The sequence below is a fragment of the Podarcis liolepis genome (assembly GCF_965112155.1).
Source record: "Podarcis liolepis genome assembly, chromosome: 14".
In the NCBI taxonomy this organism is placed as follows: Eukaryota; Metazoa; Chordata; class Lepidosauria; order Squamata; family Lacertidae; genus Podarcis; species Podarcis liolepis.
This window is the reverse complement of record NC_139569.1, coordinates 14,235,214-14,256,378: the sequence shown is the minus strand read 5'-3', so window position 1 is coordinate 14,256,378 and position 21,165 is coordinate 14,235,214. Positions and strand designations below refer to the sequence as shown.

General features: G+C 45.8%; 1 protein-coding gene across 4 annotated transcripts in view; it reads right to left on the bottom strand.

Moving 5' to 3' along the window:
- Positions 1-10,766: 10,766 nt before the first annotated feature.
- DCUN1D3 (defective in cullin neddylation 1 domain containing 3) overlaps positions 10,767-21,165 on the bottom strand; it is a 38,587-nt gene continuing 28,188 nt past the window's right edge. For all 4 annotated transcript variants that reach the window (XM_083474537.1, XM_083474538.1, XM_083474539.1 and 1 more), the window contains 2 exons: positions 16,356-16,888; positions 10,767-14,377 (listed from right to left, as the gene is read on the bottom strand). In XM_083474537.1, the coding sequence (XP_083330663.1) occupies positions 13,894-14,377; positions 16,356-16,786 (915 nt within the window). In that variant the 5' untranslated portion in view covers positions 16,787-16,888 and the 3' untranslated portion in view covers positions 10,767-13,893. The remainder of the gene's footprint in view (positions 14,378-16,355; positions 16,889-21,165) is intronic.

Sequence of the window (21,165 nt, the reverse complement as noted above, 5' to 3'; positions counted from 1 at the left end):
GAGGCTGATGCAGTTATTAATTCAGTAAGCTGGGTCCCCCCTCACTTAACCTCTGCTAACTGCTAACCAAATGTTTAGGTGGGGAGAAAGAGCATGGAAGAAGCTAATTGGGTCTGGGTTTGGTGGAGCTGAGTGAAAATGGATTCCCAAAATTCTCCCATCTTGTTTTCGGGTGGCGTGGGTTGGAGTTTCACATAATATTCTCCAGAAGAGAATTCTTCAGTACTTTGGGAAGAGGGTCAGAAATGAGACTTTCAAAGCAAACTTCCATTCTGAGAAATTTCCACTCGGTTAATACTGGATAAAGCTATGTTAAGAGTCAACACATGGGTGGCCTAGGGCTTGCCGATCGGAAGGGCCGCGATAGGGTGAGCTCCCGTTGCTCGGTCCCAGCTCCTGCCAACCTAGCAGTTGAAAAGCATGTCAAAGTGCAAGTAGATAAATAGGTACCGCTCCGGTGGGAAGGTAAACAGTGTTTCCATGCCCTGCTCTTGTTTCGCCAGAAGCGGCTTAGTCATGCTGGCCACATGTCCCAGAAAAACTGTCTGCGGACAAACTTCAGCTTCCTCGACCAGTAAAGCGAGATGAGTGCCGCAACCCCAGAGTTGTTCGCAACTGGACTTAACTGTCAGGGGTCCTTTACCTTTACCTTTTTTAAGAGCCAACATTATCTAATGGTTGGGTCCTAATAGTTGTCACCGAAATTCACCACCCGGATTTTCAGGAGGCAAATTTTGAGAGGGAAGGAAGAGTTTGCCAAATATATTCTCCTTGTATGTGTGTAAAATTCGCCCAACAAGTTAAGGGTTTGCTCAAATGAGAAAATTCTCAGGACATTCTTCTCTAATAAATATTGGCCTTTGTGTGTGTGAGAGAGAAATTTAACAAGAAATAATGTTAACTGTTGGAAGTTTTAAACAGGCACACCATCATGTAGATAACAAAATGCCACCCACTCACCCCCGAGGCCAAAAGGTGCATAGACAAGGGCTACCCACCAATCTCTACCTCTTAGGTCCCATAATTAAGCTTTTCATAAACGTCTGTAGCATTTTCAACACACACACACATACCATCCAGCCTGCAGGAAGTAGCACATTTTAGAGCAAAACACTTAACTTTGCCCATGGGAAAATGGAATCTGTGATTCACACATTTTGGTCTTTTTCCATCTTCATAAAAGGAAAGGTTTCAGCTTGAGTGGGGTGGAGGAACACCGGGGGGCGGGGGAAGAGAGAGAAAGAGAAACTCTTGCCGAGGCAAGAATGTGTATAGACTGAATTATTATTATTCATTTATTCCAAATATATTTTGGAAGCCCACATGACCATAGCTCTGGTAGGCTTGCAGCCCATTTGGTTCTAAAAGCATCTTGAGCAAAGGCAGCAGCCCCTCTGAGCATGCATAGATTGCCCTGTGCCCCCCAAAAGAGGAAAAAATAACGGGATTTAAGAGCAAAGGGCCTCTTAGGGAAACCAACTAATCTCTGAATACATGTTTTGGGGAGAAAAGAAGTCTTTGGATTAGATTTGTTTCCAGGAATAAGAAATCATTGATGATAATACACCCAGTGCCAGCTCCAAGCTGGGAACAACTGTGGGCCGTCGACGTTTCCAGGCAGGGCTAAGAGCATCCCCTGCCTGAAACCTCTTGAGAGCTGCTGCCAGTCCGTGTAGGCAATACTGAACTAGATGCAGCAAGGATCGCTTCCTGTGTTCCTGGGGTTGGGTGCAGGGCCAGAAATAGACTTCCTCCAGAGGAAGCAGCCACCACTTCCCCTTTGCCTAAATCCTTGCCCTCCCTCTGGGCTCAGTGCTCACAACTGCCCAGAGGGAGAGGCCAAGGCAGGTTGGAGAAGCTGTTCCATCTCCTCGCTGCTTCCACACTTGGAATAGGCAACTGAGAGGACAGTGACAAAGAGCAGGAACAATAGCCGGACTAGTACATTTCGTAGATTAGCAACAGGCCCCCAGGCGTGCTCAGCAAACGCACCACAAAACCAGCCATGGATGCCAGCTGCGATCTGACCAGATAAGACTTTTGATGCTGGTACAACTGGGTGTCTTGTCGTCTTTAGGTCTGTATTGCTTTTAAAGCTCTCCTTTTTATGTTCCTATACACATACTGATGTTTTGCAAGAGGGAGGTACATAAATACACTTTTATGAAGAGATAGCTAGAACAGCAGCATGGGAGTTGGGGAAAAACAGCAGTCCTTCAGCTACTGTTAAGACTGCATTATCCTTGACCACTGGGCATGCTGGCTGGGGCTGACCAGGATCCCACCTCATCGGCAGACCCAGAGGCTGCCTATCCTTGCAAAGGAGCCTCTGAATTGCGCCTGCATCAAAACTGGGGCGGCCAGAAAAGTAGAGAGGTTCGATGTGCAGAAAGCAGCAAGTGGGAAGAGTCAGTCTTGTGTAGGACTCAGCACAGTCTGGTTTTGAACACTTGGCTTCAAAACCTACGCAGCCGTGAAGATCAATGGGCCAAGCGCTACCTCGAAGGGTTGTGAGAATAAAAGCAGGGTAGGGGGAAATCATGCTTCAAGCTCCCGGGTGGGTGGATAGGAATGCAGACCCTCAAAGTGTTCCTATTTTCCAGGGACAGTCCCAGATTTACAGAAGCCGCCCCGGTTTCTGATCTGATCCTGGAATGTCACGCTTTCCCTTATTTTCCCTATTTTCATTGGAGAAATGCTGGCGGGTATGGAGCTATTTGACCCCCCGAGCCAAGGAGATAAGCAACTATACAACCTTTAGAAGACATCTTCAGGCAGCCCTGTGTAGGGAAGTTTTAAAATGTTTAATGGTTTAATGTTTAACAGTTTTTTATATATGTTGGAAGCCACCCAGACCAGATGGGCAGGGTAATTTTTTATTTTTATCATTATTATTATTATTATTATCATCATCATCAAGGACATCTCTATTTTCATCAGAGAAATGTTGGAGGGTATGGAAATGTAAATAGGTCATAAATTCATGAGCTCATGACTGCAAGGCATGTGTCAAATTTGGGCTGACTTAACAATGCTTGAGCTTAGATCCCCCAAGCCACACTTCAGATGAGACCCCCCAACTCCCACTTTGGGAAGGGGGCCTGGGGTCATGAGCCAATGCGACTTCACCATCTGTCTGGCTACACATCTATGGTCTTGTCCATGTACTCTTTTTCCTGTGAGGGAGGTCATGTAACACACTTTCTGTGGAGGTGCAGACCTGGCCCAGCGACCAAGGCCCAGCTCCATCCCCTCCTGACCTAATTCCGGAACGTTCCGGGCAAACAAAAATGGCAGCCGCCTGAGGGGAAAATAGGTGACGGTGAAGCGAGGAGCTTGGCTGAGTCACCGACCATTTCACCGGGTTCTCGCCAGAAATGTATTCAAGCAGCTAAATGGTGACAACATGTAACGAAAGACAGGTACATTCTGCAGTTGTGTAGGTGAGAAAATGTCAGCAGATGGGCTTTTCGCACCTGCGCTCAACAAGGTTTGCCTGCTCTAATTCCCCCACATCTCTTGCTCCCACAGAGTCATTGACCTTGGTTGCACTGAGCTATGAAGGTGGCGCATTTTGGAGGCGCAGAGCTTTGTGCAGCAGCGGGGGGGGGGGGACACCCCTATCCCCACACGCACGCCAGGCTCGTAGGGCTGTATTCAGTGCTAGTAGACTGTGCAGAGTAGACTTTTGGGGCATGCTGAGGAAAAACTTGGTTGGCTACAAGACATAACCGTTGGAGGCAATGGTGGAGGCAGGACGGAAACACCAGCTAATCAATGGTATTAATTAGTTGTATTTTTTAAAAGGGGGCCTCAGAACTGCATGCCATCCCAGAGTTGTGATCCCTGTCACCATTGATCAGGACAGTGGAAAGTAAACATGGAAGCTTCCTTGTAGGGAAGTTTATCTAGCCAAGTGTTGCTTACATTGACCAGCAGCCATTCCCTAGGATTTTGGGCAGGGAGTGTTCCCAGCCCTAGCCTGCATCTTGTTCATTATTATCTCTGAAAGGGAGTAGAGCCTTTAATGCAAGAGGAAAATTATGGGGGAAAGCCTGGGGTTTCCATAAGGGAACTGCTCTGGCCCCCATTTCTCACCCTTCTGTGGCTCCAAACCTATTATAGCTCTTCATTTTCCATCTCTTCTGTTTCTGCTCCAAGACTAAACTAAGAAACTCCACCCTCCATTTTACAGTAACAAAGGGAGGGGCCCAATCCAGCCCTCCTGGTTTCCCCTCAAGAATCACAAGGCTTTACACTTCCCATGATTTTGTACCAAAACATCTAAATCATTCTTGGCAATGGCAAAGTTCGGTGGCTGCTTTGTATCAGTGAGATACAAATCTAACAAACAAATCAATAAGGCATCAGGCTTCCGGAAGAGATAAATCACTGTGAAGGCCAATGGCCTCCCTCTATGAGAAACTACGAGGCATTTTAAGGCTTCCCAGGCTATTTCTAGGCTATTGCTCTTTTGCAGCTGGAATCCAATCGCCTGTCGTCAAATTCAAGTTGGGGAATTGAAGGGATTTGGCACCTTTGCATGACAAAACCGCTTAAGCCAAGAAAAATGGGGATGGACTTTTTGCAGTAAGTGATGTGGGGGAGACCACTGGAAAAGCAGGATAGCAATTGCTTGACATTGTGGTACCTCCCCTGCAAACAAATCTGAATCGATGCTCCATAAAGAGCGGGCGTCATGCAGCCTCTCGAGCGAATTTTGTGCAAACAAATCAGGCCGAATGCTCAATAAGCAGGTCGTGTGGAAGCGAGATGAGAGAGACAAGGAAAAGCTCAGTTGCATTTTGTCCTTCCACTTCTCCCAAGCCTTGCTGGAGGGTTGCGTGACTGGGAACCTCTTGCAAGCAGACACTTAAGAAAGCCCCATTTACAGATATTTTCAGTGTTGTAGTCTTGAAATATTAAGCACTGCGCTGTCAAAGCTGATAACTCTGACGCTAGATTCCCACAGGTACAAGCAACCGTTAACCTCGAATTCTGGAACGACTTTTCCTGCAAAACTGTCTCATGCTTGAACCACCCTCTTTAGTGTGTTGAAGAGAAAGGCTGTGTACTCGCCATAGATTTGAAGCACATTCACCATGCCAAAGAATTCTGGGAACTAGAGTTCACACCTCACAGAGCTACAATTCCCAGCGCCCTCAGCAAACTACAATTCCCAGTATTCTCAGAGTGGTGTGTGCTTTAAATCTACAGTGTGCATGCAGCCAAAACAAAAGCCAATTACGAGTGAGCATGGTTTCTTTCACCTTAGCAATGGGGCCGGCTTGCTGGATGCATCTATTTGTGCCTCTTATTGCTAAACACACCCCACAAAAAGACCCCTATTTATGTATTTTAAAGCCTTAAGGTTTTAAAAGACAGGGAGGCAACAGGTCGAAAGGAATTGCACAACAAACGGGGGAAAGGAAAAGGAACAAAGGCAGCAACTGCTCTGAATTTGGAAAGCAGGTTACACAACCACACTCACGGCCAATTAACATCTCGGCAGGCCACTTGGTTCAGAAGGCAGACTGATGGCGTGCAAGACCTGCAACACCGGCAGCCAAAAGAGCAAGGGAGAGACAGCACATATGCCAAGAGCTGGCACTCTACCACTTCTCACAAGTATAGTCAAATTTCTCTTTTCCCCCCACCGGAAAAATTGTTTCGAATGTCCAACATTAATCCTGTAAAGAAATGGAGCAGAGGGAAGCAGACTTGAGTTGACAAATGGAGACTACAGCCTAATTTGGAACGAATGCAGGGAGATTGCTTATTTTCCATCTTTTCCTTTGTTTTTTAAACGATTTTTTTTTTTTTTGCATGTTGCAGAACTAGGGAAATGAATCAGCGTTGTTTTCCGAGAGCAGACAGGGCTGACAGACTCTTATGAAAAGCCTTTTCACTTTTCAGGGAAGACCACCTAGTTGCTATAGACATAATAATCGGGGGGGGGGGGAGGCGTTTGTAAGAAGCCTATGTCTTTTTCACAGCATAGCTAAAGATGTAAAAAAAGCCCTGCTAGTATAGACCAGAGGCCTATCTGAGCCACCCCTTTGTTTGGTTATCTGTTTTGACACACAGACTACTTATGTGTTTAAATTAAGATGGGTGGATTATTGTTATTGTTCATGTGAGCTGATATTGCTTCTCTCTGTTACATCTGAAATTGTGTGTACAGTGGACACTCGGGTTGTGAACGTGATCCATGCGGGAGGCATGTTCACAACCTGCAATGTTTGCAACATACAGCGCCGCGCATGCGCGTGTTGCGATTCGGTGCTTCCGCGCATGCACGACTGCCGAAACCAGGAAGTAACCCATTCTGGTACTTCCAGGTTTTGGCAGGTCTTTAACCTGAAAAAACACAACCTGAAGCGTCTGTAACCCGGGGTATGACTGTATATGTATGTACATACACAAACAAACACACACACAAGCCCTGCTTCCCAGCAACTGTATCATATTGCTTAAGATCGAGATTTATAGCTGTCAATACTAGTAAGAATACAAGAAACATTAAGACGAGCCTGTTGGATCAGGCCCACCTAGGCCAGCATCCTGTTCTCACAGTGGTCAACCAGATGGTTGTAGTAAACCATTGAAAAACTTCTCCATGAGCACGTCTAACCCTCAAAGCTGCTGGCCACCTCTACATCATGTGCCAGTTCTTTCCATACCTCTAAATCCAAACCTTAAACTGTGCATTTTGCAATTACAGTGGTGCCTCGCAAGACGAAAAGAATCCGTTCTGTGATTCTCTTCGTCTAGCGGTTTTTTCGTCTTGCGAAGCAAGCCCATTGGCGGATTAGCGGATTAGCGCTATTAGTGGCTTTTAGCGGCTTATCGGATCAGCTGATAAGCGGCTTAGCGGCTTAGAAAAAGGGGGGGGAGGAAAAAACCCCGCAGGAACTCGCAAGACATTTTCATCTTGCGAAGCAAGCCCATAGGAGATTCGTTTTGCGAAGCACCTCCAAAACGGAAAACTCTTTCGTCTAGCGGGTTTTCCGTCTTGCGAGGCATTCGTCTTGCGGGGCACCACTGTACAGTATATGCTTCCATTTGTCTCACCAGAATCTCCTGCTAATCAGCCCCACTGTGTGACTCTTACTGAAACATGAGGAAGTTTCCATTCAAAGAAGTGTTTCTAACTTCCAAATTTTGGATGCAGCGCTCTCCCTGCCTCTGACGTTTCCAAAGCACACAGAGCCATTGAGAGCACATTGGCAGAAGCAACCCTGATCTGATTGTGTGCAGTCAGCTTTTTAAGGTCTACCTGAACAGCAGTATACAAATACCTTCATAAATCAATCCTCTTGCAGCCCAGTGGCTTGCCAATGGCAGACAAGATATGCACAGCGGCAGAAGACGCCCCCCCCAAAAAAAGGTGAAAATGAAGAGTATTGGTAGCAGAGTGATGTGCGTACTTCAATTCCAGAAATTGGAAGGTACATTGAACTGAAATTCAGGAGGAGCAGAATACAGGGCAAAGTGAACCCACAGGACAAATACAGGAAGCAACTGGGTAAATCCACTCATCTCTCAAATGGGGATTTGGATAGGAGCCTATATAAACCAAGGGATTGCCATTCTGCAAACACAAAAGACCTACTCCCTGTTGCTTGTATCTAGTCCGTGCTTGTATCTAGTCCAAACCTCTGACTATGGCAGTATCTGCTCAAGCCGCACATCCCAACAACGAGAAGCCCATTTAGAAATGACCCATCACATATGGTCCATGGCCAACACTCAGTCTAATTGCTTACCTATTAAATGCCCATAAATAACTGATCCTAAGCCACCTCCACACAGATTGGGCTCCTATTGGGAACGATCATGTATGAGTATTTGTAGAAACATCTGCAGCTGCCTCGTACCATTGTTCCATCTAACTCAGTATTGACTGCACTGACTGGCAGCTTTTGCCCTCTAGCAGCTTTAGACGGGCGTTTTCCCGAGCCCTACCTGGAGATGCCAGAGATGGAAGCTGAGATTGGAGCCTGCAAAGCACATGTTCTGCCACCGAAACTCTGTCTGTACAGTATTATCTGTGACAATCTACTACTATGCAGGTGTGACTGGAACATGGATCTACACACCCCTTATGATAACAGCAGGAATTTGGGCATGCAGGTGGCAGCGCCTGCATCACCCATCCCTTTGAATGACTAACGTGTCTTGCCTGGGAACCTGCTTGAGATGAATCATGTGTCAGGCATGCAAAAGCCATGCTGCGAGGATGCTTGCCAATAGCTTGGCCTACCAGGGAGCCAGCATTTAAAATGGTACCTCTGGCCAGGCTTTGTTGGTGCAGCATGGGTGTAACTTTTGGGTTTCCAAGGATGCCTCGCTGCTGCCCAAGTTCCGCTCCTCTTACCTCGGGAGGCCCTTGTAAGCCACACTGCCGTGCCATCTGTAGGAAGCGTAAATATTTTATTGCCAGGAAGCGGGGAGGGAGAGATAGAAAATCACATTTCTGGGAAAAGGCAGCAGGATGCCACAGAAACTACAGCCATCAACTCATTTTCCAGCCGATAATTACCACGACTGTGCTAAATGAGTTTCTGCAGCCATTTCACTCCAAGTTGTGGAAGATTTCACTGCAGGGTCCAAATCAATACCTATTTTTACATCAGCCACATTTTTAAGTGCAGTGGTACCTCGGGTTAAGAACTTAATTCGTACTGGAGATCCGTTCTTAACCAGAAACTGTTCTTAACCTGAGGTACCACTTTAGCTAATGGGGCCTCCCACCGTTGCCACGCGATTTCTGTTCTCATCCTGAAGCAAAGTTCTTAACCCGAGGTAATATTTCTGGGTTAGCGGAGTCTGTAACTTGAAGCGTCTGTAACCCGAGGTACCACTGTACTTGTCAACATCATGTCCATTCATCACCCAAAGTTTACATGTCTAAAAGATTGTGTAAAAATGAGAAACATGCCTTTTATACTTGGCATGAGAGATTCACGTTTCAGCAATCAATCAAGCTTGCCTCTCAGCTCCACCCCTTCAGAGCAGCAGCAGGGAACCTGTGGCTCTCCACATGTCTGCAGATGCCACCATCCCTGACAACCAGCTGTGCTCCCTGGGGCTGATGGGAGTTGGAGTCCATCCATGCAGTTTTCCACCCCTGGCAAAAGTGTACAGGAGCTGCTTCTTGGTAGATTGAAGTGCCCCTCCATAAGCTACATTTGACACGTTTGTGGGCTGGGGAGCAGGAAGAGAAATTAAGACACTTAAACTTGGGAGACACACAAGACACATGCACAAGCTGGCGTTCATAGAACAGAGAGACATCCTCTGGTCAACTGCAGAATATCTGTTAATATTGCCACCCTCCACTTTTCTCAGTATGGCTAGAGTTCAGGAACAATTTGTTTTATGGGCAATGATGTTTCTTCATAGATTCTGTGTCAGCTCACAGTGAGGTTGCACCAAAGAATCCTAGCACATCGTTAGTCCCACTCTGTGGAGGGTGGCTTTTAGGGCTGGGTGTTATATCGATATATCGCCCAAAACTTGTCCACATCGTGATATCGGTTCAATTAATTTTTGACCTGGCAATGTATGTTAAGGCTGGGTGATGTATGATCCGAAATGGGTTTGAAGTCCATATTGTTATATCTGTTTCATAATTTTGACCTTGCAATATATCAAGAATCATGGTGTGTATGTGTGCTATGCAAAAATCACAATGTGGGGAAAACCGTGAAGCCAGCCAATGCCTCTACAAAGCTCCCTCATTTCAGACATCATTATATATCAGTATATCACAATGTTTACCGGCCGATATATCACAATGCTGAAAACCAGATTATCACCCAGCCCCTGTGGCCTTGCTCACATACCGGCAGAAAGAAGGGCAATGAGAAACGCCATATTGCATGGAGCTACTGTTTCTTCTGGGAATCGTAGTGTGGTAGATGCACTCAACAGGACAGCTTAATTTGCGAGCGCTCACTAGATAAACCAAGGACAGGGAATCTGTGGACCTGCAAATACTGTGGGCTAGCTTATCTTCCATCCTCTCCAACCATCTGATCCCTGCTCCTGACTCTACACAAGCAAGCAACTCTTAGTTATGGAGAAGAAGTTTTGAAGCAATCTGGGCAAATGTTTTTTTTATTTCTGGGAGCCTGCCCTTATTAGTGGTGGCTACATGAGGTTCTCTCTCTCGCTGGCATTTATCTCAGGAGGCTTAAAGAGCTTAAAGCAGGGGTCAGCAAACTTTTTCAGCAGGGGGCCGGTCCACTGTCCCTCAGACCTTGTGGTGGGGCTGGACTATATTTTGGAAGAAAAAAAAATGAACGGATTCCTATGCCCCACAAATAACCCAGAGATGCATTTTAAATAAAAGGACACATTCTACTCATGTAAAAACACCAGGCAGGCCCCACAAATAACCCAGAGATGCATTTTAAATAAAAGGGCATATTCTACTCATGTAAAAACACACTGATTCCTGGACCGTCCACGGGCTGGATTTAGAAGGCGATTGGGCTAGATTCAGCCCCCGGGCCTTAGTTTGTCTACTCATGGCTTAAAGTGTTGGTGGAAGGTAAATTAAATCATGCAATGGAGCCTCTAGGAAGAAACAGTGTGGGGTGGGGGGCACATTATCTGGATGCAGGACTTGTTGCCTGACCAGAGGGAGGGATGTTCCAAACCTCCCCCACTCCCAAACCTCTTTAGAACTGGCTGCTGACTAAAATAGGTCTTCCCAGAACCTCTGTAGACAAGAGACTCTCAAAGGCACAGAGTTACTGCCATTCATTATGTGTTTAATAACCAAGGCTTCTTCCAAAAGCCTCTGTGGGCCAAACCTTCAAGCAGGTGGCTAAATACTTTGCAAGGTCAAGCGAGAGGGTGCAGGGCCCTCGGGAATGAATTAACACACCAAGACAAAAGGCACCCCCCCAAAAAAAATTTTAGGCACACAATTTCCTTTGTAATAAATAAATAATAATAATAACAACAACAATAATAAAGAGGATATTGAACGGAACACACATGCAACCTTAACCCTGAAGGATGAACTTCCTTGTCTGGACTCAAGAGCAGGGGTCTGAGGAGTTGGCAGCCACTAAAACCAGCTTTCCCGTAAAAACAGCACTCCTGGTAGCGTTTGCACGATTTTAAAAAGGTGTTTTAATGCAGTCAATATTCAGCAACAAACAAATGGATTTCAATTCCTGCTCCTGACAGGCGAGAGAGGGTGTGAATTTAAAGTATTTTTATTTTATTTTTCTTATCCAGCTCGGGATTGTTGGCAATTTCAGATCTAGAAGAATTTGTCTTGATGGAATTACTAATTGGGATAATTCAAGTGCACCCATGCAAACTTCCTTAGGAAAGGGGAAAGGGGGGGATACTAGAGAAAGAAAGGTGTGTGTGTGTGTGACTTTGAAGTGATTCTCTTGCATGAAGAGCTGTAGCGGTGGAGGAACTGAGCTAGCCTGCTTCTGCACATTGCATGGTTACAGGGCAACTGCAAAGACGGGGGGGGGGGTCTTCAATGCCCCTGCCCAACCTACCACACAATCGGCTTTCCCATTCGTCACAAGCTACAGACAATGGGATGTTTCGGTAGATGGATTACTTTTAAAAACAAAGCTCGAGTGAGTCTGTTACTCGTTAAGCCAGGCTTCGTCAACCTGCTGTCCTCTGCATGCTGGACCATAACTCCCACATGGGATTTGTAGTCCTACAAGATCTGGAGGACACAAAGTTGGGGAAAGGGTGCATTAAGTATGTTTAAAGGGGGGTGGGGAATAAAACCTACTTTTGTGAGCCTTCACTGAGTGACTGGTTATTGTATAGATTTATTAAAAAAAAAAGACAGCCATATGGAGGCAAGGCTCACTTCAGGTGAAAGCCTCAGCAACTATTCCTTTCCCCAAGTTTTAAAAATGTTAACATTGTTTTTCAAAAATCCAGTTAACAACATAATCCGGCCAGTGTTAAGGAAACTCCCCTTTTTTGGTTACAACAGTTGAAAGCGAGCAAATCATCCCCAATACAGGTGAAAATTAAAAGAAATAAGAGGCCTACCGTGTCACTGCTAAATATTATTCCAAAACAGGGTTCCCTCCACTCTGTTTATTCTGGGCCTTTTCGACAGCAGCAGATGAAACAGAAATCCAAGCTTTTGCTACCTCTGAATTTCTATGTGAGCCAAAGGAACATCTGCCGAACTACCTGGCCAGGCTGCTGCTAATAAAGACACAGGAAGGCCCCAGGAGAAATCGTATTCAGCTGGAGCTCATTTCTTTGAGCAGAGAAGAAATGGCCACTACTCTGATTTCAAAACCAAAGGCTTGTTTGTAATTGCTGTTGTTTTAAAACACACCCTCTTATACAGATAGTTACCAGCCAAACAGGGTTGACACTTTTATCCAAGAGTCAAATATATAAAATTAAAGCAGAGTTTTTATTCAAGTTGTGTGTGTGTGTGTGTGTGTGTGTGTGTGTGGTTTTATTATTTCCTTGGAGGGTAAACATTCGCCACTTCTTTCGAGGTTCATGCTCCTGAAAGAAGAACCACCACCACCTTTGGCTTTTCAGTCAAGCAAAAGTGCTTTTGCACGGCCGTGAAAATACAATCCCTTGGGGATTTGGGGAGCGGGCGGGTAGAGGAGTGACTACAACCTTATAACCGAGCTAGCAAAGCTCTTACACCCTTTACGCACAGCGAGGGATGGCCAGTTTGCAGCCGGAAAGTGGCAAGACCTATCGTTCACACAAGTAGCCCACATGAGAGGAGAATCCCGTCACTTAATGCTATTGGAAAAGGGCTTGCATTAGCACCATCCCTGAAAGGCTGCCTAGTTTGGGCGTAGGGAACCTTTAGTGCTCCAGATATTGCTAAAATACAGCTCCCATCATCCATGGCTGTGCTAGAGTTGCAGTTAAACAATATCTAGAGGGCCAAAGGTTCCCCACTCCTGGCTTAGTTTTCACCCCCTTATAGTACATGCTTGGCATCCTGTCTTATGTGCAAAGCTGCCCCAAATTATGGCAGACTTTTCTATTTCGGGGGTGGAGGTGGCGGAGAGTGGAAGGCAAGAAGTAAAAAAACAACAACAGCCCTCTCTACCAAACCATGTCCTGCTCCCTCTTGCCTCGGAACCAAGGGTTCAAAAAAGGTTATTACTGAATTCTCAGCTGACTGGCAGGTACAGAATACTCTTTCAGACAAAAGTAAGCTTTTTTCCTCACCCATAAAAACCAGGAGCCAAATTAAAGGAAGCTAGCCATGCTACAAAAAAAGGAAACGATGCTGCTTTCATTGGCTTTCAGAATCTTTTTTACCTGGGAATTAAATGCATTTGTAGTTAACAGTTAACACTGTTAATTCATCATGGTATGAATCTTAAAATTATCACAACCTTTTTTAAAAAAATTCAACAATGTAAACAGCACTACACACAGTATAGACCTGCTCTGAAATATATACACACACATATATATACACACACACATATATATATATGTATGTATATTTGCAGAACTTCAATCTGGCACTGTATAATTTAGCGATGTTAATTTAACCTCACAAAAAGTTTTTTTTTTAAAGTTGTGCAACCAACATCAATCTGCAACGTTTTTTGTTTGTTTTTTGAAAAAGAGAAAAAGAAACCATTTAACTTGCAGCCAGGGGGTCTCAAATATTTCAGGGGGCAGGGGGGAAGAAGAAACGAGAAGAACCCAAAATTCAAAAGAAAGTGCCTAAAATATGGATACAGCATTTTAGAGCCCTTTCAAAAATACAAGGCAGAGAAAGGTGTAAAGTAGAAAAATCTGGAGCGTCTGTAAATTCCAGAGGAGTCCGGAGCTTATGGGTAATGAAAGGTTAACAGGTTACGGCTGTTTTCGCTGTGTTAAATGGCACTAAGTATGGTGGTCTATACACAGGCTTGCTGTCTGTGAAGCTGCAACGCATTTGGTGTTCTCCTCCTTCTTCCGCCTCTCCATTTCCCATTCCACAAAGGTATCAAAGAGACTGGGCCAGGCCTCATCTTCACTGTAATTGCTGAGGTCCGGCCCAATGACCTGAGTAAAATTGAGGAACATGTTCCACGTGTCCCGGGAGATTCCCTTAATTCCTGAGGGGTTCTCATTCAAGAAGTGTAACCACTGGTCCAATATCGGGGGCTTGTTTTGAGTGAAGACTAGTTTCCAAAGGGCAATGGCTATTTCCCGATGCAGCGACCTCTGTCCCTCCTCGGAGTCCAGGCCAAACTGAAAGGTAAAACGGTAGAGATCCTTGAACTTATCTTCTTGTTTGGCTTCGTTTAAGAGGCTGGGGAACCGGGCACATATCCCATCGATGCTGTCTGCGTTTATTGCTTTGCAGCCCTCAAAGAACTCCGTCCTAGTCAAGGGGAAAAGAAGCCAGTTAGATCACCTCCTTTTCTTCAGCATCACACGCAAAAACCTCAGGGCTAGCACTCACAGCGGCTACATGCAACTTCCTGGATCAGGGGTGAGAACTCCCAAACCAGCACTCAGAGGGATGAGTTGGGGGGGGGGGTCAAGTGGCAAGTAGAACTGCTTCTGCTGACAAGATGATCAGTAGAGTTTTGCATTCCTCCCTTTGATCCCAATTAATTTGTGTTGGGAAAGGGGGAATCATAAAATGGTACCGGAAAGAAATGCCGGTTCAAACATTCTGTGAAAACATATGCATCACTGAGCATCATGCTACCCCTGAAGGAATTTAAACCCCCTCAGGCCTGCCTGTTGCACTTATTTCCATTCACAGTTTTACACTGTATGCGAACATGCAAAGACATGATTCCCTCCCCAACACAATCTGAAGCCTAGTGGATCAGTCCAGCTTATTTATTGGATCAGTCCAGCTTACTTATTTATTTGATTCCTTTTATGAATCAAATAATTTTTATTTGATTCCTTTTATGAATCAAGGGACACGGGTGGCACTGTGGACTTGCCGATCAGAAGATCGGCGGTTTGAATCCCCGCAACGGGGTGAGCTCCCGTTGCTCGGTCCTTGTTCCTGCCAACCTACCAGTTCGAAAGCACGTCAAAGTGCAAGTGGATAAATAGGTACCGCTCTGGCGGGAAGGCAAATGGCGTTTCCGTGCGCTGCTCTGTTTCGCCAGAAGCGGCTTAGTCATGCTGGCCACATGACCCGGAAGCTGTACGCCGGCTCCTTTGACCAATAAAGCGAGATGAGCACCGCAACCCCAGAGTCGGCCACGACTGGACCTAATGGTCAGGGGTCCCTTTACCTTTTTATGAATCACTGCCTTTATAATATATTAAGTGATTTACAGTTAAAACATCAGCAGTGAAAACAATTCCATACTGAAACACAGAGAGAGAGAGCGCGAATTCCACACACACACACAATTAAAAACACATACATAAGGCTGTTCCCAAAGGTCCACTCAGTCAAGCATCCTGCTTCCCAAAGCGGGCAGCCGGATGACTCCAGGAAGCCCACACGCAGAGATAGAAGGCAAACAACCTTCTCCTGCTATTAACTAATCTTGGACTTATGCTCATGCACTAAAAGGTGCTTGAAGCACCAAAGATCTGTAGCTCAGTTCACAGACTTACCTGGGTTACCATGACAGTCCTCATGGGGTAGGTCAGTGGGTGAGCTGCACCCCCCTCCACAATACTTCAGCCCTGTATACCTGAAGGAGCGTCTCTGCCCCCATTGTGCAGCCTGGGCACCAAGGTCCAGCTCCAAGGGCCTTCTGGTGGTTCCCTCATTGCAAAAAGTTATAGGGAACCTGGCAGAGGGCCTTCTTGTATTGGCACCCTCCCACCAGATGTCAGAGATAAACAGACAACTTTCCATAGGCATCTGAAGGCAGCCCTGTACAGGGAAGCTTTTAATGTCTGATGCTTTGTTGTGTTCTTTTATATTCTGTTGGAAGCTGCCATAATAACAACAACAACAACCTAACAGGTGAGAGTGGGACTCCACTTGGAGGGACCAGTTGCAAGTCTTCAAAAAGGTGAGAAAAACAACTCATTTGCACATACTTTTTTCCAAAAAGAGAAGAATCTGAGAATCATGATTTTTACAACAGCAGGTTTAAATTTTCAAAAACATTTTTTTGTAATCCAACTATTTATAAAACCTGAAACCATCACCTGAAGAGGCATCCTCTAATGTATAAAAAAGGGGGTGCCTCTTCTAAAATTGACGCAGTGTGCATCACCTAAAAGACATGGAGAGTATGGTTTTTGTTAGAATCATTTTCTCTTATATACAGCTTATGTAGATTCACAATCAATCAGAAAGTTGGCAATCCACCAATATTTATGTAAGTCAGGATATAGTCTTTGAGCAGGTCACAGCTGCAGGAACTCACCTTGTGAATTTGCACATGGTAGCTGCCTGGAACTTCCATGCCAGGACGAGGACTTTGAATTCAGTTGGGTCGACACAGAGGTCGTTGCAAAAATGCTCCATGCCTTCCTCCAATATGGCATCTTCTCGCTCGTCCTTGTACCTCCTAAATAATTCCTCAGTCCTGTGGAGGGACGATTCCTCCGTGCCAGAAACTGGCTCCTTCTTCGCATCCCCAGAAGAAGAAGGAGGATGACTAGACTCTACAGAGGCTTCCATCTTCTTTGTCCCATTAACCAGGATGTCCCCGGAGGATTTCCCACCGACGGTGCAGTGTTCTTCCTTGTGAATCGTGCTCCGCTTGCCGTGAGCCTTGCCGCTCGATTCTCGGTCGCCATTTTTGCTGCCAAGAGTGGAAGAAGGATTCTTGCACTTGGTGACGCACTGGCCCATGGTGTCCCACGCCCAGCGGTTAGAGCAGCCCCCTTGCTATCGCACGCCCACGCCGCCGCTGCTTGGTGGGTCTCAGCATGCCATCATTGACGGTGGAGCAACCTAGGGGGAAGAGGGTGGGGAAATTGTTTAGAACAGGGGTGCCAACATGAATAAAATATTGGGGTGTTTGTGTAAGCCCCGCCCTGCATAATTGATCACATGACGCAGTACACACACACCATTTGAATGGCAATGCCCATCAACTTGGGGGGAGGCAGCCTCCTCAGATATTTTATTGGGGGGCCAAAGATCCCACAGTCTCTAGGAGTTGGCTCCTATGGTTTAGAAATAACAATAAAACAATGAACAGGGTGGTGATACAATGACTACTGCAATCGACACAAGATCTAAACCACTGAGCCTTTTAGGTTTGCCATTCGGAAGGTCGGCGGTTCAAATCCGACCGATGAAGGTGAGCTCCTGTTGCTCTGTCTCAGCTCCTGCCAACCTAGCAGTTCGAAAGCATGCCAGTGCAAGTAGATAAATAGATACCGCAGTGGCAGGAAGGTAAACAGCATTTCAATGTGCTCTGGTTTCCATCACAGTGTCCTGTTGCACCAGAAGCGGTTTAGTCATGCTGGTCACATGACCCGGAGATCTTTCTGTGGATAAATGCTGGCTCCCTCGGACTGAAAGTGAGATAAGCGTCGCAACCCCACAGTCGCCTTTGACTGGACTTAACCGTCCAGGGGTCCTTTACCTTTGCATGTATGCATCACAGTTGGTGCCACCTTCCAAGCAAGAGAATGGAGGAAATTACCTAAGATACCGCTGCCATCTGCAGTTCATAGAAATACTTAAATTGAAAGCAACTAACTTTAAAAAAGGTGTGTTGCCCAATTAATGAAAGATGCACTTATAGTCAGTTGAATATATAGTCAGTTGCCCAAAATACCTGGAGAAGGATTTTGGGGAGCACTGGAGAGGACAGAACTGGGTTAACCAGTCCCATCCAATATATGACCTCATCCTTTGTTCCCACTATGGATACTCTGGCTAAACTCTTATGTCATCCACAGTCTCAAGATTGCAGTCTCTGAAGGATTCTTGTGCACCCTCCCAGTTGTGCAATGCAGCCTTGCAGAAGTGCAAAATGTGTTTGGCCGGCCTTGCCCCGACAGCACAGGAAGTGGCTGTTTCTGGGGCAGTACTTTGCATGTGAGCCCTGCTGAAGCTCTCAAGGCAAGGATTCTGGTGCGGCCTGCAAATTGAAGACAACCTAGTGTAGCCTAGTGGCTAGGTCACTGAGCGATGGATGGGGAAATAGTTAGCTCGGATCTTTCCTCTGCCATGAACTCATCTGGTGATTTTTAGTCTAAGACCCTTTTCCCCCAACCTATTTTTATAAGGCCATTATAGGGTTGCAATCAGATCGTATATGCAAAGAAGTCTAGAAATCAGAGTTGTCACAAGTAGCCAATTTCAGCCGTTGACTGAATCAATGAAAACAAAGATATTCTTCAGGTGTTTTGGGCAACTGGCTGATGACACTTCATCTGGAGGGCACCAGGCTGGCAAATCCTGGCCAACTTTGGTACAAGATCTCAGGGAAATAATATCATTGCACAAGGCCCTTACTAATCAGCTTAGGTCCAGGATATCACAAGGACTGCCTGATCCCTTATATTGCCACCTGATCACCAAAATATTTGAAGGGAGTCTCCATTGGTGATCAGCCATGGTTCAGAGGTGCATCTTGTGATTTATCAGAAGCCATGCATTCAATGCATGTGATCCCAAGCCAGTAGAACTCCCTCCCAGCTGAGATCAGGTAGGCACGTCCTCCTTGCTGAACCTGCATGGTTTATGGCTACGTACAGTGCTAAGAAATGCTAATGATTAAGAGGTGTAGAAATGGCTTAAAGAATTAAATGAACAACTTCCTGCCAACTGCTGCTTTTAATGAGAGATACCAGAGATTTTACTTTCTTGGGCTCCATGATCACTGCAGATGGTGACAGCAGTCAGGAAATTAAAAGACGCCTGCTCCTTGGGAGAAAGGCGATGGCAAACCTAGACAACATCTTAAAAAGCAGAGACATCACCTTGCCAACAAAGGTCCGTATAGTAAAAGCCATGGTTTTCACAGTAGTGATGTATGGAAGTGAGAGCTGGACCATAAAGAAGGCTGATCGCCAAAGAATTGATGCTTTTAAATTATGGTGCTGGAGAAGACTCTTGAGAGTCCCATGGACTGCAAGAAGATCAAACCTCTCCATTCTGAAATCAGCCCTGAGTGCTCACTGGAAGGACAGATCCTGAAGCTGAGGCTCCAATACTTTGGCCACCTCATGAGAAGAGAAGACTCCCTGGAAAAGACCCTGATGTTGGGAAAGATGGAGGGCACAAGGAGAAGGGAACGACAGAGGACAAGATGGTTGGACAGTGTTCTTGAAGCTACCAGCATGAGTTTGATCAAACTGCGGGAGGCAGTGGAGGACAGAAGTGCCTGGCGTGCTCTGGTCCATGGGGTCACAAAGAGTCGGACACGACTAAACAACAACAACACCAGGGTTTGAACATGGGACCCCTGACCTATGGTCTTTTCCCCAAGGTGAAGCCAAACGTCCCCCCTGCAGCCCTGAGAGGGCTCATCTAGGATCCTGGTGCACCCCCATTAAGACTGGCATTGTTGCTTTATCGAAGCCCTTTTAAACAGCATGCTTCTGCAATGCTGTGACCAAGGTTGTTGGTTCGCAAATTCTATGTGATTCTGCTTGCCTCTCCAGGAGGCAGGAAAGGTAGCATGAGAGACATCATACCATTATTGTGCAATAAAAATTGCTTACACAAACACCCCTTGTGCTAGCTCAATATGCTTCAAATCTGCCAGGAAAAAAACCACACACGTGGATTCAGCACAGTCTCCACATTTATTGTGGGCGTACCTAAATGACCCCCCACCGCCCCAGGTCTCTCCATTTGGAAGCACCCTTTAAACTGTGTGACGCCACATTTCCTCACCTCTGCACCTAGAAAGCAGCTGTGGCTTCTCCCGACTGGCAAGAGGTAATCAAAGGAAATTCCTAAAATTCTTACTGTAACACAGGGTTACAAAGAGGTCGATTCATGCGCTGAATTTGCCGAGACAGATGACTCTGACCCAGAATCTTTTTCAGGAAGCTATTTAAAAACCATAAATGCATTTTAATAGCTAAGCATCCAAGGAGCTTTACGATACCCACAGTTTGCATCGAGCTACTGCCAAGTTTGGATTCCTGGCTCCATTTGCTGCACTTTCTCTTCTACCAGTCTCCAAAGTTTGGATTTTACAGTGGAAATCTAAAGGCCTGCACCCTCCCCACCAAAAAACCCCGTGCTGGAGCAATGTGCCTGGGGAAGGGGGGGGGGGTATAAGAAGTGATATAAAAAGGCAATATAAAAAGGCTATGATGGCGACAGAACGACTTGCCTTCTGTGGGATAAATCAGAGGGATTGCATGTTGCCCACCCTGATCCAGTCCCATAAAAACTGCTAAGTTATCATTAAAAAGGACATGGAGTATTGAGGCTGGCTGAGATGCCAGATGGTTCTAATCATGGCTAGACTAAACTGTGTTCAGTGCAGAGCTGTCTTTAAGGGCTCTTGGAAGCACAGCAGCCCGCCTCACAGGGATGTTGTGCCAGTGGGCCAGATAACGCACATCGCTGCTCTCTTCCAACTGGAGTGAGTGCTCAAACCTGGTTTTATCTTGGAGGCTGCCAGCTCCTCGACACCATCTTTACAAAACTTTCAGCTCTGCCAGGGCAGCCTCCCTGGCACACTCCATGAATACGCCAAATTTATGTAACAAGAGAATGCAAAAGTTATCTGCCTTTCCAGAGGCAGATATGCTAACGATGCAAGTTTTTGTCATAAAAGGGGCAGCAAATACTTTCAGGTTTAAGGCAGACCTCTGATGAGTACGGTTTTTAAAGGCAACCACTTATAAATCATCCCTACTTTATGGGGAGAGATGGGTAGATTTTGAGGAAAGTAATTTGGAAGCGATGTTTCACTGAACAACACTGAGCCCAATGCTGGTTAACATTGTTATAATCTGACTTTGAGGGTGCTCAGACCTCCCAAATCTGTACGGATATATCTTTCATTCGAAAAAGAATTTTTGAGGTAGGTTTCTCAGGGAAATGTACTTGCCAGCCAATTCCAAGCATTTCCCCGCTTGTTTCAGTTCATTAAAGGGAAATCAATACTTTCAACAGTACTTTCAAGATCGAACTTTTGCTGCTCTTAGAAAAGCTTTCATGGTCCTTCATTTCCAAACAATGCCTTCTGCCTATTTGGAGGGAAAGTATAAAAGGATTCCCTATGCACAGCGGATGTGTGTTTGTGGTAC